Source organism: Leucoraja erinacea, chromosome 2, assembly GCF_028641065.1.
Source record: "Leucoraja erinacea ecotype New England chromosome 2, Leri_hhj_1, whole genome shotgun sequence".
NCBI classification, from domain to species: Eukaryota; Metazoa; Chordata; class Chondrichthyes; order Rajiformes; family Rajidae; genus Leucoraja; species Leucoraja erinaceus.
The window spans coordinates 75,250,881-75,266,922 of record NC_073378.1 but is presented as its reverse complement, the minus strand read 5'-3'; the positions used below and the strand labels follow the sequence as shown (position 1 = coordinate 75,266,922).

At 41.8% G+C, this 16,042-nt stretch overlaps 1 protein-coding gene across 4 annotated transcripts in view; it reads left to right on the top strand.

Moving 5' to 3' along the window:
* The window catches only part of lars2 (leucyl-tRNA synthetase 2, mitochondrial), an 86,618-nt gene that overhangs the window by 46,414 nt on the left and 24,162 nt on the right, over nt 1-16,042 (top strand). For all 4 annotated transcript variants that reach the window (XM_055658747.1, XM_055658756.1, XM_055658765.1 and 1 more), the window contains exons 15-18: nt 2,792-2,895; nt 4,598-4,780; nt 6,226-6,395; nt 8,278-8,355. In XM_055658747.1, coding sequence (XP_055514722.1) covers nt 2,792-2,895; nt 4,598-4,780; nt 6,226-6,395; nt 8,278-8,355 — 535 coding nt within the window. The remainder of the gene's footprint in view (nt 1-2,791; nt 2,896-4,597; nt 4,781-6,225; nt 6,396-8,277; nt 8,356-16,042) is intronic.

Sequence of the window (16,042 nt, the reverse complement as noted above, 5' to 3'; positions counted from 1 at the left end):
AGCAGTAGCAGGCATTTGTCCCCTAGGCAGGGAAGTTGAGCTGTATGTCCACAAGTTCCTTCCAGTGGGAAGATGGATGTCCTTCTGGATATGATTTGGCAGTGACCTTTCATTTTCTGACAAAACAAATCTTGGGCGTGCCTTTTTCAACAGCCATGACCTTGGCTAATATAAACTTTTAAAATTAGCACAGGATGAATTGAACACCTGTTGACGAGGCACTATAAACAGCAGGATGATTATCTGATGGAAGAGGGCTCCAATTGACTACAAATTTAGCATAATATTCTTGGCTAGCACTTGGCTAGCACTAATGGTCACTTATGAATGACTGCTGCACTGCAGGAAGTACCTTTTTTCAGATGAAATAAGGCTCAATCTGCTCTCAAGAGCCATAGAACCAGAGGATAGCACGGCATGGAAACAGGCTCTCCGAGACCGTGCTGATTATCAAACACACTAACCCTCCCAGGCAAAAGTGTTTTGAGATAAGATTTTAGCGTTTGCAGTTTCCTTTGATTTTCAATTCATGTTTGCACACTTCACCCAGTGCCATGAATTGTAAACTTCTGCACCAGCCTTTTACATGGTACTTTGTTGAATAAATGGAACGGGGAAACCCAGGTACACTACCTCTACAGGTTGCACTCTGATGTCTCAGCTCATCTGGTTGGAGTTTAACTTTACAGGAAGTTCTAACTTAAACAAATTATGTTTTTTTTTAAACTGGACCATTTGATGACGATGAAGGTTATTTAAAAATAAAAGCTTGGTTACTTTTTCTGCTGTTCTCTGCTTTAGCCACATAACAAACTTAGACCATTTTTTAGAGCAGTGTATAAAAGTGTTGAGGACCAAAGAATGCCTCAAACCAGTGACTCCTTGTTTTCCTTCCATGCTCGAAGGAATTGTCCATTCTATCTCTGGCCACTGCCAAGACTGATAAATGAATTAGTTAAAAAGTGGAAAGCCAAAGCGAAAGAAAGAAAAATAACATGGAAAGACACAAAGCTGGAGTAACTCAGTGGGACAGGCAGCATCTATGGATAGAAGGAATGGGTGACGTTTCAGGTCGAGACCATTCTTCAGACTGGTTAGCGATAAGGGAAATGAGAGATAGAAGATAAAGAACAATGAATGAAAGATTTGCAAAAAAGTAAAGATGATAAGGGAAACAAGCCATTTGTAGGGTGAAAATGAGAAGCTTGTGCGACTTGGGTGGGGGAGGGATAGTGAGAGGGGGAATGCCGGGGCTACCTGATGTGAGAGAAATCACAATTCATACCACTGGGCTGTAAGCTGCCCAAGCGAAATATGAGATGCTATTCCTCCAATTTGCGTTTAGCCTCACTCTGATAATGGAGGAGACTGAGGACAGAAACATAGAAATTAGTCTGTGTAGGAATGGGAAGGAGAATTAAAGTGTCCAGCAAACGGGAGATCAGGTTGGTTCACCCTCTGACGCGGGCTGAGCGAAGGTGTTCCGCAAAACGATGGCCCAGTCTGTGTTTGGTCTTGACAATGTATAAGAGTCTGCAAATAACATGGATGTTGGAATTACTCAGCGGTGTAGGTAGCACCTGTGGAGAGAGAAACAGAGTTAATGTTTCAGAATGAGGATCTTTTATTGGAACTGGGAAAAATCAGTGGTGGCCGATTGGGAAAGGAGGAGATGCAGCGAGACCTGGGTGTCATGGTACACCAGTCATTGAAAGTAGGCATGCAGGTGCAGCAGGCAGTGAAGAAAGCGAATGGTATGTTAACTTTCATTGCAAAAGGATTTGAGTATAGGAGCAGGGAGGTTCTACTGCAGTTGTACAGGGTCTTGGTGAGACCACACCTGGAGTATTGCGTACAGTTTTGGTCTCCAAATCTGAGGAAGGACATTATTGCCCTAGAGGGAGTGCAGAGACGGTTCACCAGACTGATTCCTGGGATGTCAGGACTTTCATGTGAAGAAAGACTGGATAGACTTGGTTTATACTCTCTAGAATTTAGAAGATTGAGAGGGGATCTTATAGAAATCCCTTACAAAATTCTTAAGGGGCTTGAAAGACAGGCTAGATGCAGGAATGATTACTTTCAATGACTGTTGTACCATGAAGTCCAGGACAAGGGGTCACAGCTTTTCCTAAGGATAAGGGGGTCTGCTTTCCTTTTTGCCAAAAATGAGATGCATTTAGAATCTGCCAAACTTTTTTCACACAGAGAGTGGTGAATCCCTAGCATCCTCCTCTCTGCCACCCAGCTTAGGTAGTTGAGGCCAGTTCATTGGCTATATTTAAGAGGGAGTTAGATGTGGCCCTTGTGGCTAACGGGGATCAGGGGGTATGGAGAAAGGCAGGTACGGCGATACGATGGAGTTGGATGATCAGTCCACAATGTGATCATATAAAAATGGCGGTGCAATTACTCGAAGGGCCGAATGGCAGCACCTGTACTCCTGCAACAGAATTTCTATCTTTTATTGGAAACTGTTTCTATGAAACAATGTCTAAGATGCAGAGAAATGGAGGGGGAACTAAAGGGGCAGACCTGAAAGGATGCATTGCTGGTGATTTTAGCTGAAAGAAGTGCAGTTCAAACTTATTCAAATTTAATTTATTTTGGCACTGATCTCCTTCACACAAAATCAATTCCAATACCAACTTTTCATAGTGGGGGTAATTGTTTTGTTTTTTGGTCTGTGTTCGTACTTGCCGCGGAGTTTCAGTAAATACATCTGTCACTCTCCGGTTGTTTGATTCCTTTTGCATAATCTGAGCTTTCCTATTCTCTGATCTGTCTGTAGGGAACCTTTCCATAAACTCCTTGTTCATGGACTTATGAAGGGGAAGACATATCGATTGCCATCGAATGGCCGGTATCTGAAAAACGAAGAAATAAGTTTCAGTGGTAGGTAGCAAGTTGGAACGTACCAAAAGGTGGATAAGGAAAATTACTGATTAGATTCAAATTAAAAGAAAATTAAAATTACGGATAAGATTAAATTACTGGCTCCTCGCTGACATATCATTTTCTATTGCCTGAATGGTTTAAGGTTATTTTGACAACTGCTTTGATTTATATAATACAAACCATGAAGGAAAAAAGATCCTAAGGAACTTCTCAAGTTTATCAAACACAGAATTTGATGCCATACCATATAACGTCATAAGATGTGTAAAAATATTAGATTAATGGTAGGTTTTAAAAAGCATCCTAAAGGAGGAAGGAGATGTAATTAGACAGAGAGGCTTTAACAAGAAATTCCTGAGCTTGGGATCTTGGCAGCTGAAGGCATGGCTGTCAATGGAGAAACAATTAAGTTCAGGGTTGCTTAAAGAGGCCAGAATTAGAAAAAAAAAGAAATATTGGAAAGTTGCAGGGATGGAGGTGAATATTAGACAAGAAAAAAAGACACTATAATGGAGAAATTTAAAAATAAGGACGAAAACTTGAAATGACGATGCTACTCAATCAGGAGCATTTGAATATACAGTTGTGCAAGGCTCGTATTGAACAGTTTGGACTACGGCAAAAAGCATTTGTTTTAAATAATTAACACATTTTTGTTGTAAATGATATTTCACTCTCCATTGGTTGCCCCCAACTTTGCTAAAATTGACAGACTTTGATAGAATTGATAGTGTTTAAATGCCAAAGGAGCAAAGGCAACTGGATTTGATTATGCTACAGATTCCGCGTAGTGAAAGAACAGCTATGGAGACTTTGACTGATCCCCTGTTTTACCAAAGCTGTTTTCATCCTCCAGACAGATGTATCCAGCAGCTCTATTTATTGCTATCCCCGCTGTGATCTGTTCAATTTCACAACCAGTATAAATAAGTGTTTACAAATAAATGTTCTCATCATTAGTCTGCTGCTGTTGAGAAGCAAGCTTAGAGGGGAGAATGACCTATACATTATGTCGGCTTGAAGAATAATGATATAACCAATTGAATTGACTTTTCCTGAAAAACTATCTATTTTTCAAGTGTGTTTGAGCAGTATTACTTAAGATGTGTGTACCTACAGTATTTGGTTCCATGGTAATTCATCAACCCAGTTCTGTTTCATCATGAAAAGGTGGAATGAAACATTGTGGTAATGTAACTGGGCAAGGGACGGAAACTAAAATCTCATCACAGCACTTGGCAAAGTCAAATATTGTTAATTACATGTATCTTCCTAAATTGAAAAATTAGTGTCAGTTGCAGTGACCATGTATTAATTGGATGATCTTAGAAATCAAATAGTTTCACAGATGTTCTTTAATGAAGGAAATCCATCACCTTTACTTGTTAGGCCTTCATGTAATTCCAAACCACAGCAATATGGTTGACTCAGACCATTCTTCTGAAAAGGCCAAACAAGCCATTCTGTTCATGGTTAATTCAACTGAAGATGTGTCTGATTGGTAGCAAAATCACCTAGTGGTCATCCCCAAGAATACCAAATGTCTATTGTAGTGAAAAACCTTAGGGATTGTAACATCCAGTCCTACTAATCAATATGATGGCTTTGACGATGAATTAAACCAAACCCTTCACATTTTTGCACATTACAAAGTGAGCTTGGAAAATTAACATTTAACTGTTTTCATTTTTCTTTCAAGGCCCTGATCCAGTCCATGCTCAGACCTCTGAGAAACTCCAGATCACCTGGGAAAAGATGAGCAAATCCAAATATAATGGCGTTGATCCAGCAATAGTAGTCCAGCAGTATGGAATTGATACCGTGCGCCTGTACATTCTGTACGCTGCCCCTCCTGAGCAAGACATTCTATGGGACATTAAAAGTAAGTGACTTAACTCAAGCGACTTATTACTCTTTATATGCTTGAGATCTTCCAGCACAGAACATCCCCTCACTTTAAATGTCACTCACTCTCTCCACCATACTACTTTGGCCATAGTGTGTATTGTCTGCAAAATGCATTAGATTAGTTTAGAGACACAGCGCGGACCTTTGGCCCACTGAGTCTGTGCTGACCACGATCCCAGTGCACTAACATTATCCTACACATACTACAGACAATTTACAATTTTACCAAGCCAATTAGCCTGCAAACCTGTAGGTCTGTGGAGTGGGAGAGAAAACCCACGCAGATCACTGGGAGAAGGTACAAACTCCATACAGACAGCACCCGTAGACAGGATCGAACCGGGGTCTCTGGCGCTGTAAAGTAGGGACTCTACCACTGTGCCATTGTGCTGCCTCAGATCAAGGCTACTTTAACAGGATCTCCTCCAAATCAGTGATCTCTGCCACCTAAAGGAACACCAAACAGTTGACTGGGAACACATTGCAAGTTGTCCTCCAAATCACACACCAACATCAGTAGGAAATCAATTGCCAGTTGTCACAATTTATTAGTTCATCACAAGAATGTATTTGTATCTTCACAGACTGCAAGAGTTCAAGAGTAGGGAAAAAGTTCAAGAAGATGCAACACCACGACCTTGAGAACATTTAGGGATGAGCAGCTTTTGCTGGTGACTCTCCCATCCCGCAAATTGTTGGGAATTAAATATGTAGATTTGGTTAGATTTGAGAGGATAATGAGAGTAGTCACGGACTCACAAAATCGACAAAAAAAAAACAAAAACTGCCAATTCTAGGAAGTCTGAAATAAACCAGGAAATGCTCAGCAGATCAGACCATCTCTGAAGAACAAAACTATTTTGCATTTCAGATTGCTGACCTTTTATCACAATTGAGCAAAATTAAATATCAAACATTGTTTTAAGTTGCAGAGAAGGGGGAAGGTGAAAGGGCAAATATCTCTGAGGTAGACACAAAATGCTGGAGTAACTGAACGGGGGACAGGCAGCATCTCTGCAGAGTAGGAATGGGTGATGTTTCGGGTTGAGACCCTTCTTCAGACTGAATATCTCTGACTTGGCACAAGATAAAACAACACATTGGAGGCTGATAGGGGATGATAAAGGTTTTATTAGTTGCAGATGATGTTACTTGAGGAGATGCAAATATGTGAATGTGAAGAGTGAGAGTCATTGGTGACTGATGAAAAAAACTTTCTGCACTCAAGAGATTGTCAGGACCTGGCTCGTTCAGTCTGATAATTTGCTAAAAGCTTATTCCATCAGTAATGAGTTCCCAGAGTAGTAATTAAAAACTACTTTGTGGCTCAGCATGGCATCCAGCAAAGGGATGGTGAGCAGACCCTGAGAGTGCTAGATGCTGCAGGCTGCTTATTGGTTTGTCTCTTTGTATCCTCAGCGGATGCCATTCCTGGTGTCCTGAGGTGGCAAGTGCGGCTCTGGGCCCTGGTTACAAAGTTGATTGATGCTCGGAACGCTGGTGCACTGCCCTATCCGGACCTACTTAATGAAAAGGAGACATCAGAAGCCAAAAGGATGTGGCAGAGCAAAAACTACGCCATTTCTCAAGTAAGTACGTGTGTTTTGCTGGGTGAGATAGCAATTCATATGGTTTGTGTGAAACAGAATGGTTAAGGGACATCTCCTTCAATTGGTGATCAATTATTTTTCTGTGCTGAAAAGCCTGTAAATTGTTAGGTAAATAAGTGTTGAAATTCCATGTAAAATCTCTCTCTATTTGAGTGTAATCACTCTTAGCAAGAAATCGATCTTAACTTTTCAATGACAGTGCCATGAATCTTTGGATTTTCTCACCACCACATCTGCGGATGTTCAGTTGTTGACTTTTCAGAGTTGAGATTGATGTATGTTTGGAAATCATGTGGAGGCAATGGATCAGCCACTGGCTTACTGAGATGAATACACAATGTCCTTCTCCTGCTATTCCTTATGGTTAGGGCCGATCAGTTCGGTCTTGTCAGTGTATTCCCAGTGATGAGGCACAAATTGGAGCTGTGTGGGATACTTGTGTGTTGGCTGCTTTCATTCTGTCTTGAACTATTCTTTACCAAGCAAATACAGTGGGACAAAGACCCATCATTTATTTACTTGCTTCTGTACTCCACCATTTGAGATTTGTAATAGAAAAAAAATCACACAGTGAGGAAAAATTGGGGTAATCATTGATCATTTGTGATCCTTGATCCTTTAGCTAAGAGTTTATGGATAATTAGTTAGTGTAGGAAGGAATTGCAGATGCTGGTTTAATCCAAAGACAGACACAAAATGCTGGAGTAACTCAGCGGAAAGGCAGCATCTCTGGAGAGATGACGTTTCGGGTCGAAACCCTTCTTCATACTCAACCCAAAACGTCACCCTTTCCTTCTCTCCAGAGATGCCGCCTGTCCCGCTGAGTTACTCCAGCATTTTGTGTCTATTTATGGATAAATAGTTGTTTGTCAGTGGTGAAGCTTGCTCTGAATTATGCAAAACAGAAGTTAATAGCATCCAAAATCTTAAGCAAGCTGAAGTTGTAATATCTGTGTTCTTGTGAGCAACGATTAACTGCTCAAGTTTTGTTTGTGTTATATTTGTGAACTAAGCTCCACATTCCGACATGCAATTCTCTTTTTAATTGCATTTCGAAAAAATCTTTCATAACCACAGTTTGATCTTGTGAGTTTCACAATCGATTAATAACTTTGGAATTGGAGAATTCCACTGTAATTTAGAAAATGCAGTAGACAATTTACATGTGGCAAGTCCTCACAAACGCAGTAAGACTTTCTTGGACATTTACATGTGGCAAGTCCTCACAAAAAATGTCATTCCAGCAGTGCAGTCTTTGTTCTCTGGAAGGGTATTTAAGAAATCCGTTTTCTTATTCCAACAATACAATACAATACAATACAATACAATACAAATTTATTATCATTGGCAACAACTCAAACGATAGTTTTTCCTGATACAAACGACCTCGGACATTTTAAATTCACACAAACATCCATCACAGTGAAGGTGATGGAAGGCATTTTCTCTCCCCTGTTCTACCATATCTCCCGATGCCAAAAATGATGTCCCATTTTAGGCCGCGCGGGGCGATTTACGGCCCCGCTCCCGGTCTGAAAGTCCAAGGTTGGAACCCCCACGGGCGATGGTGAGTCCCACGGCCATGAAGCCGTGCCGGGTGATGTACTGTCCCGGTCCGGGTTGTTCCAACCCCGTGACACCGGCTGGAGAAGTCGCGTTGCGGGAGCTCCGGGACTGCTGCCAAGTGTGCCACAGCTGACACCAAGCGCTATTATTTTAAATCTCGTTACCAAGGTAAAACTGCACCAAATGTGTGCCTTTGTTTCTCGATCAGAGGATTGCCGACTGCAATTTTCACTTGGCTAGCCAAGTATTGCAACAATTGTTTTTAATCTTATTTCCCTTGCTTAAATGTGTTTAGGTAACCAGCTACTTGACCAAGGATTTCCTGCTGAACGCTGCAATATCTCGGCTAATGGGTCTTACAAACACTTTATCAGTAAGTGCAGTTCCACAAATCTCTAAGCATTAAGAAACAGGAAGTTACTGAGTACAACGGGCTTCAAGTATCTCAGTCAGCCAGGGAAAGCACAGAACATCTGTCGGGCAGCTTTGCATATTCATATCATTAAGAACTAGAATATTTAGTGCTGAATTTAAATTACATTTTTATGAATTTATTTCTTAACACTTTTTATAGTTGTCAAATAACTTGCACTTCAGAAGTGAATGGCGTTATGACCTTTGTACTTTTGTCAGTGCAGATCTGTAAACAATGTTTTGTTTGCCAAATGGGAGCCAGGAACTTCCCACATGGAGGAACAGGAGGTGATAGATCTTGCAGCAGCGTTATAAGAGAACGTGACGCAAGAACTGTTTTCAATCATCTAACTTTTGCTAGGTTGTTAAGAAGGTGACCAGTAGCAGATACAAAAATGCACTTAATCAGAATTAATTTTAAGGAGCCCAGCAAGTTTAATTTTGAAAGAAAATAGAAACCTTTCAGACCAGTAAGAATAGAGATGGGGGAGGGAGATAGATTCATGCCATACAGAGGCTCTTTGATACATCGAATCCACACTTCGTGTTTAGCATCCATTTACACAAAACCCATTTCACTCTCCCCACATTCCCAACCATACTCACCATCTGTCTTGCGTTTGGTCCCAGCCGAGTGTGATTGAAGTTAGTCGATGGAGGGTAAAGATAAGTAAAGTAAGTAAAAAGAGGGTGCAGAGGTTATACATGTTTAGATAAGAGTCTTCCTGATAATCTTTGGGTGGAACCAATACATGCTGATATCATTCCCATTATGTAGATAGCTCAAACTAAAGGAACTGGAGGTAGCAATGGGAATGAGGAGAGGATAGCAAAAGGAAAATGCTGATGCAAGGAACTGCGAATGCTGGAATCTTGAGTAAAACACAGACTGCTGGAGTAACTCAGCAGGTAAGGCAGCATCTCTGAAATGAATGGACAGGAAAATGCAGAAAAGAGTCGTAGGTCCAGAGTTCAGTGTTAGTGAAGTGATGAGAATGATTGAGAATTAAGCTTCTATAAGTCATGCTCTTCTTCACCGTTTCTCCCTTCACCCACCTTAAATCAAACCCATCCCAATGTGGGGGGACCTCACATTTGGATGTGAGGTCCCCCCACATAGTGAAAGGCTAGGATCGAGTGGATGTGGGGAGGATGTTTCCACCAGTGAGAAAATCTAGGACTAGAGGTCATAGTCTCACAATTAAAGGCAGTTCTTTTTGGATGAGAAGGAATTTCTTTCGTCAGAGGGTGGTGAATTTGTGGAATTCTTTGCCACAGATGGCTGTGGAGGCAAAGTCAGTGGATATTTTTAAGGCAGAGATAGATAGATTCTTGATTAGTACCGGTGTCAGAGGTTATGAGTTGAGCGCAGTAAAATGGGGATAGGAGGTAGAGATAGGTCAGCAATGATTGAATGACTTGATGGGCTGAATGGCCTAATTCTGCTCCTATCTCATATGATCTTATGATCTCTCGAAACTTAAGTCTAAAAGGAAAGAATGGGCTGGAATGGAGAAATTAAGATTTATTTGATGTATTTCAGAAGTGAAATATCTTTTTCATAACTGCACAATATTTGAGTTGATTTAAACTCGGTTATGTGCAGAATATTAGTTGTCATTGGTAAGTTTCTTTTCTGTTTACAGCAAGTTTCTTCAATATATAAGACTGAACATCTGTTATTGAATGAGCAAATTCTATCCATTTTTAAATCGACTTTTATAATAACTTCTCATTTATTTTTTGGTGTTTCTGCTTTGGAATTATAAAAGAAAGCTTGCATTCTGCAGTTTTTTAAAATCTTGAGTTGCAATTTCAATTATTGTCATTTTGATTGATCTTTCGGTTTGGACCTATGGGGTATGGAGAGAAGGCAGGTACAGGATACTGAGTTGGATGATCAGCCATGATCATATTGAATGGCGGTGCAGGCTCGAAGGGCCGAATGGCCTACTCCTGCACCTATTTTCTATGTTTCTATGACCTCTGCTCTTTTGTTTTTCTAAAGTCCGTTTGATGCTGTTTATCTTTGTTCTCCTTTCAGGCAATTGCCTACAGGTGTATTTGCCACATGTGGTGGCTATATTTGACCCAATTGTAAATTAACAGATGGAATTAATCTTGGGTTAATTAATTACTCAGTGAAGTTTTCTCAGGGGTGAGTTTAACAACTTTAGGAGGAAACTTGCACTGTTGTTTATGCACGCCTTTTGTTTTCTTTCCTCTATGTCAGGGGTCGGCAACCTACGGCCCCCGGGCTGAATGCGGCCCGTAAACTGAAATCATCCGGCCCGCAGGTGGATTTTTTCCCCCGTAATCATCCGGCCCGCCGAGTGCCCCGAGCAGCAGCGACTGGGCGCCGAGCTCTGGCTGCATCACATCCTGCGCAAAGCGACCGGCACGGCTGCGTACCTTTTGTGAACACGTTTAAGAAAGAACTGCAGATGTTGGAAACATCGAAAGTAGACAAAAATGCGGGAGAAACTCAGCGGGTGAGACATGCAAGGATTGCATGAGGCTGTCACACCCGCTGAATTTCTCCTGCATTTTTGTGTACCTTCTGTGAACACGTGATTTGATGCCTGCCATCTGGGGCAGGAAAATGTGTACACGTGATACATATGGCCTGCCATCCGCTCACAGACATGTGCCCTGACCCCTATGCAGAACGAGGTTGCCAACCCCTGCTCTATGTTTCCCCGGTTCATTCTTTAAATCTCCCCCATATCCTTTGAGGTTTTGCTCTCCATTATGAGTAATGCACAATAGAGCTGAAAGTTATCAGCTTTCAGGGGCCACTTTAAAAGGAAATTGCTCAAGTGGTTGCCTTAGCAATAAGCTGCAACACAATTACTGTTCTAAGTAATGAGAACGATGTTGGCATCTTCTGCACCCTTGTTTACTTTCCCAATCAATACCACAGCAGTTGAATAAACAAATCTGTAAAGGCAATTTTGATTTGCTGCCATGTAGTCATTTGGGACTAGCTTCTGTCTGAGGAATAATGACTAGATTTTTCAACAATAATTAAAGAAACCTCTCACAAATTTCCAAGGCACTGGGTTTCTGGCCTTGATGCAGTATTAAAGCTGTAGGTAATGAACAGCTGACTGTTGCCATTAATGATGTCTATTGGCATTTTGCAGTGGATGCTGTTAGATCTAATCTCCTTTGATATGTTTCTCCAAGTTTTTTCAGTTGGTTTCTATTTGAAGAGATCCTCGTTTATGCAAGTCCCATTCCCTAAGGCCAAACCTCATTATTTTTCCAAAGTCCCATTTCCTACGGGTTGTTTTCATGATCTTGCTGGGGGAAAACATAATTTATTTTTAGACAGGAAGCATTCTTTGTGAGAAAGTACAAAGATGGACATTGCAGTGTGTTGTTTTGTATTTAACTCATTTTGAATAGCTCAAACTGCAGACAACATTTTGTGTTCACTGTTTTCCTCTCTGTACCCCATAACCTCCAACAAGTTGACAAGTTGACAAGTTGAATGATCGTCACTCCCGCCCATGATTATGTCCTGTCTCACTGATACGATCTCCCATGGTTGTGCTGTGCTGTCTGTTTTGTATTTCTGTATTTAGCTTCTCCTTGGTTCTCCACTTTTTCACTGATGGTCATGGTTTTAAAGACACAAAGTTAAACTATTCCACCTTACACTGCAAAGCTCCTTCTGCTTGGCCACTTCCTCTCAAACCATCTTAAAACTATTTTCAACTGTGTCTTTCACTTTCTACCTATACTGAGCGCAAATCCAATATACATTTCCTCTTTCTTCGCTTGGATAAGTAAGATCCATCAGACCTCCTTGCCCCATTGAATTGACCTCGGTCAGAACTTACTCATGAATTATATTAGACAAAAATGCTGGAAAAACTCAGCGGGTGCAGCAGCATCTATGGAGCAAAGGAAATAGGCAACGTTTCGACCTGAAACGTTGCCAATTTCCTTCGCTCCATAGATGTTTCGACCTGAAACGTTGCCTATTTCATTCGCTCCATAGACGCTGCTGCACCCGTTGAGTTTCATCAGCATTTTTGTCTACCTTCGATTTTCCAGCATCTGCGGTTCCTTCTTAAACATGAATTATATTAGACGAGTTAAACTTTATGGCCCTAAGAGAACACATTTCTGCAATTTAACAGAACAATTATTTTTTGTGTTGTACTTGGCAAAATGTTCCCGACCCTATAAAAACTGTAGCCTTTGATTTCCAGTGTGCTGTGCCCCTTTGAATTTTCAGGTACCTATTAAATTCAATCCTTGGACATTTGTTTCATTGAAAACTCAACCTGAAGAACCTATTTCATTGTGGTGATAACTTTTGTTCTAAATTATCACAGGGTGGTACCTAAATGGACTTTGCATTACAATAAATAGATTCTTTTGAGATTGTCAAAGCCGACCACAATATCAAAATGCTTCTCGCAAAAATGTCTGTTGCCATTTCTTGCTTTGTATTAAGAATTTCAAATATCCAGTATCCCTTCATGGTTGAAGTTAAAAATACATTCATATTTTTTGATCAAACCATTGTATTTTTTTGTGCCTTGCCTTCATTATATATTTTTAAAGATTATCCATTTCCTAAAATTGAGAATATTTTTGCTTCAACCCATACAAAATTGTGCGGTTTGAAAATTAGCAACACATTGAATCTCCTCGATCCATCTGCACTGCTCAGTCATTTTTGCTTCAAGCACTTTCAGCTCAATAGCTCTTCTTCCAATGATTTTGGAATACAAGAGGACAAATTTGAAGTGCTGAACTGAGGAGGAAAATCATTGTTTAATTAAAAACACAGGCTACATTGTGAGAAAGAAAATAAATATTCCCACTACACCTCAGATGTAATTTTTATGTCTAAATCAGTACAAATAATTTATTACACTAAAGGAATAATAGATAAACTTGTGCGTGAGAAAGAGACTGGATTTAGCAAAGTAGGGTCTCGACCCGAAATGGCGCCTATTTCCTTCGCTCCATAGATGCTGCCTCACCCGCTTAGTTTCTCCAGCATTTTTGTCTACCTTCGATTTTCCAGCATCTGCAGTTCTTTCTTAATCACAACAGCCAGTCTTTTAATGTTACTTCAGTTTTCAGCAAACACCAGCTGAATTTTAACTTTGGAACCAATTACTTACCACCACTGCAGCTTGGGAAAAGTCATTTAAAATCCAATGAAATGTAGTCTCCAAATGAAATGTAGTCTCCAGACTGAACAATGCTAGAGAAAATTCAGATAAGTAATTTCTTTCTGTGATCTAAATGATTTCTTTGTGGCGTCACCTGGTTGTTAGGCTTTTACTGAGTGAACCCTCGGCACTAGGACTGCAGGGTCATGTGACTGTGTTTGGCGGGAAGGAATCGTCAAGAGGTTTAGGGGTGTGCCATGGTATATATTCAGAACTATGGAGTACCCTCGCCAGTCGCGTCTGTGCTGTTCTCTGCATTTTACCAATAAAGATGACTTTGATTCACAATGCTTGGCTTGCTATATTGCTCGCTATATTGGTGACCCCGACGATCCACAACGGTTATTTTGGATTTGAATAATGCCAGCAGAATGCCGTCTCTCTTAAGCTGCCCGTGTTCTGGACATCACAGCCTCAAGTGTGGTTTCAGCAGGCCGAGGCCCAGTTCCACATCCGACGCATCACGGCTGATAACACCCAGTATTATTATGTGATCGGCGCACTGGATCAGGAGACGGCCGGTCGCCTGGTCAATTACCTATGCGCACTGCCGGATGAGGACAAATACGAGGGCCTCAAAGCGCTTCTCCTGCGTACCTTTGGGCTCGGCCGTCGTGACCGCGCAGCGCCTTTCTAGAGCAGATGCCGGCGACATCCACCTGCTCCTCGTGGGTGAAGATTTTGCTGACCCCCTGCAGCTTGTGGAGCATGCGGACGACCTGTGGCAGTCTAAGCAGCAGGGTGGCGTTTCGACCAATCGGGTGTCGGAGGTGCGGTGGAGACCCCAGCGACCAGGCCCTGCGTCCACCGGGAGCACGACTGCACCGCCGGTCCCAGGGGACCCCGGTAATGGGAAGTGGTGTTACTATCATCAGTGCTGGGGTCCCGTGGCCCATCAGTGCAGCCCGCCCTACTTGTATTCTGGAAACGCCTGGGGCCGGCCGGCAGTAGTCGCTGCGGCAGTCGGCCAGAAACACCGCCTCTGCGCTTGGGACCGACATTCGGGACGACAGTTCCTCGTTGACACAGGTGCGGAGGTTAGCATTTTGCACCTTGGGGGTCGACACTCGTTCCGGCAAGCGGGGGCTCTCTCTGACCGCAGTAAATGGTAGCTCCATCCGGACGTATAGGGTTCGTACGGTCCCACGCATCTTTGGCCCCGGTAATTTTACCAGGACCATTACGGTTACCGATGACTCCCAGCCGTTGTTAGGTGTCGATTTTCTCCGGACTCAATCCCTGTTGGTGAATGTGAGGAGGCAGCGTCTCGTTCGTCTGCCGTTTTGTTTTCGTGCCTCTGGTTCTGGTGGGGGGGGGTCCTGTGGTTAGGCCACTTAATGAGCGAACCCTGGGCATTAGGACTCAAGTCAAGTCAACTTTATTTGTCACATACACATACAAGATGTGCAGTGAAATGAAAGTGGCAATGCCTGCGGATTGTGCAAAACAACAGATCAACAGAACAGAACCAGTATTTAAGGTCATGTGACTGTTTGCAGGAAGGAGTCGTCATGGTTTATGGGTATGCCCTGATATATATTTAGAACTCTGGGAGTACCCTCCCCAGTCGCATGTGTGCTGTTCTCTGTATTTTGCCAATAAAGATTACATTAATTCACAATGCGTGGCTCTCTATATTGCTCGCTACATCTTCATCTTTTTAAAAACAAAGTTGAATCTTTCAATAAAGACGGCAGACTTTGAGAGAGGGAGCAAACAGCCTCTCAAGTCACTTCCATCCTTGCAATAAATTATGACACGAGTTGATGAAGGGTGGTGGATTGTGTTTGGTTAAGTATAAAACAGATGACAGAAGGAGAGTTAGAGAAGAATGTATGGGCATCGAGGCCATCTTTGGAATGAAGTGTTGCAAATAATGGCACTAAAAGATCAAGGGACAAGATGGCAATAGGACCAGTGTCAGGTGTAATATGCATAGTTGGGGCGGTGAAGTGAAAATAGTCTCTGGGAACTGTATTTACCCTGCAACCCAACGTATCAGAGCAGTTTAGTTTATTGCCACGTGTACAAAGGTTTTGCTTCATCAGTAGCAGCAATGGGTGGGTTCTGACATTACAATATTCTCCCGATTATCCAAAAGACAAGACCCCAGAAAAGACAACGTGAACAAAGAGTGTAATTGCAGGAACTGAACAAGAAAGTAATATGAAGTCAGGTCCTGCGATGTTTATCTTTGAAAATGATGAGAGAGCAAATAATAAAGCGTTTGGGATTATAGCCTACATAATGGCATTGCATACAAAAGAAAAAGATTCTTTATAAAAGACTGATTTAGCCACAAATGAAATAGTATTCAGTACTAGTTGCTTTAGTTGGATGTGAAAGTCCATTGGAGGATGCAGAAAAGTGAGTGGTTATGATTAAGAACTTGCTGTCTACAAGAATAGCAAAGAAGAGTTGATCAGGACTAGAGAAAGGAAATTG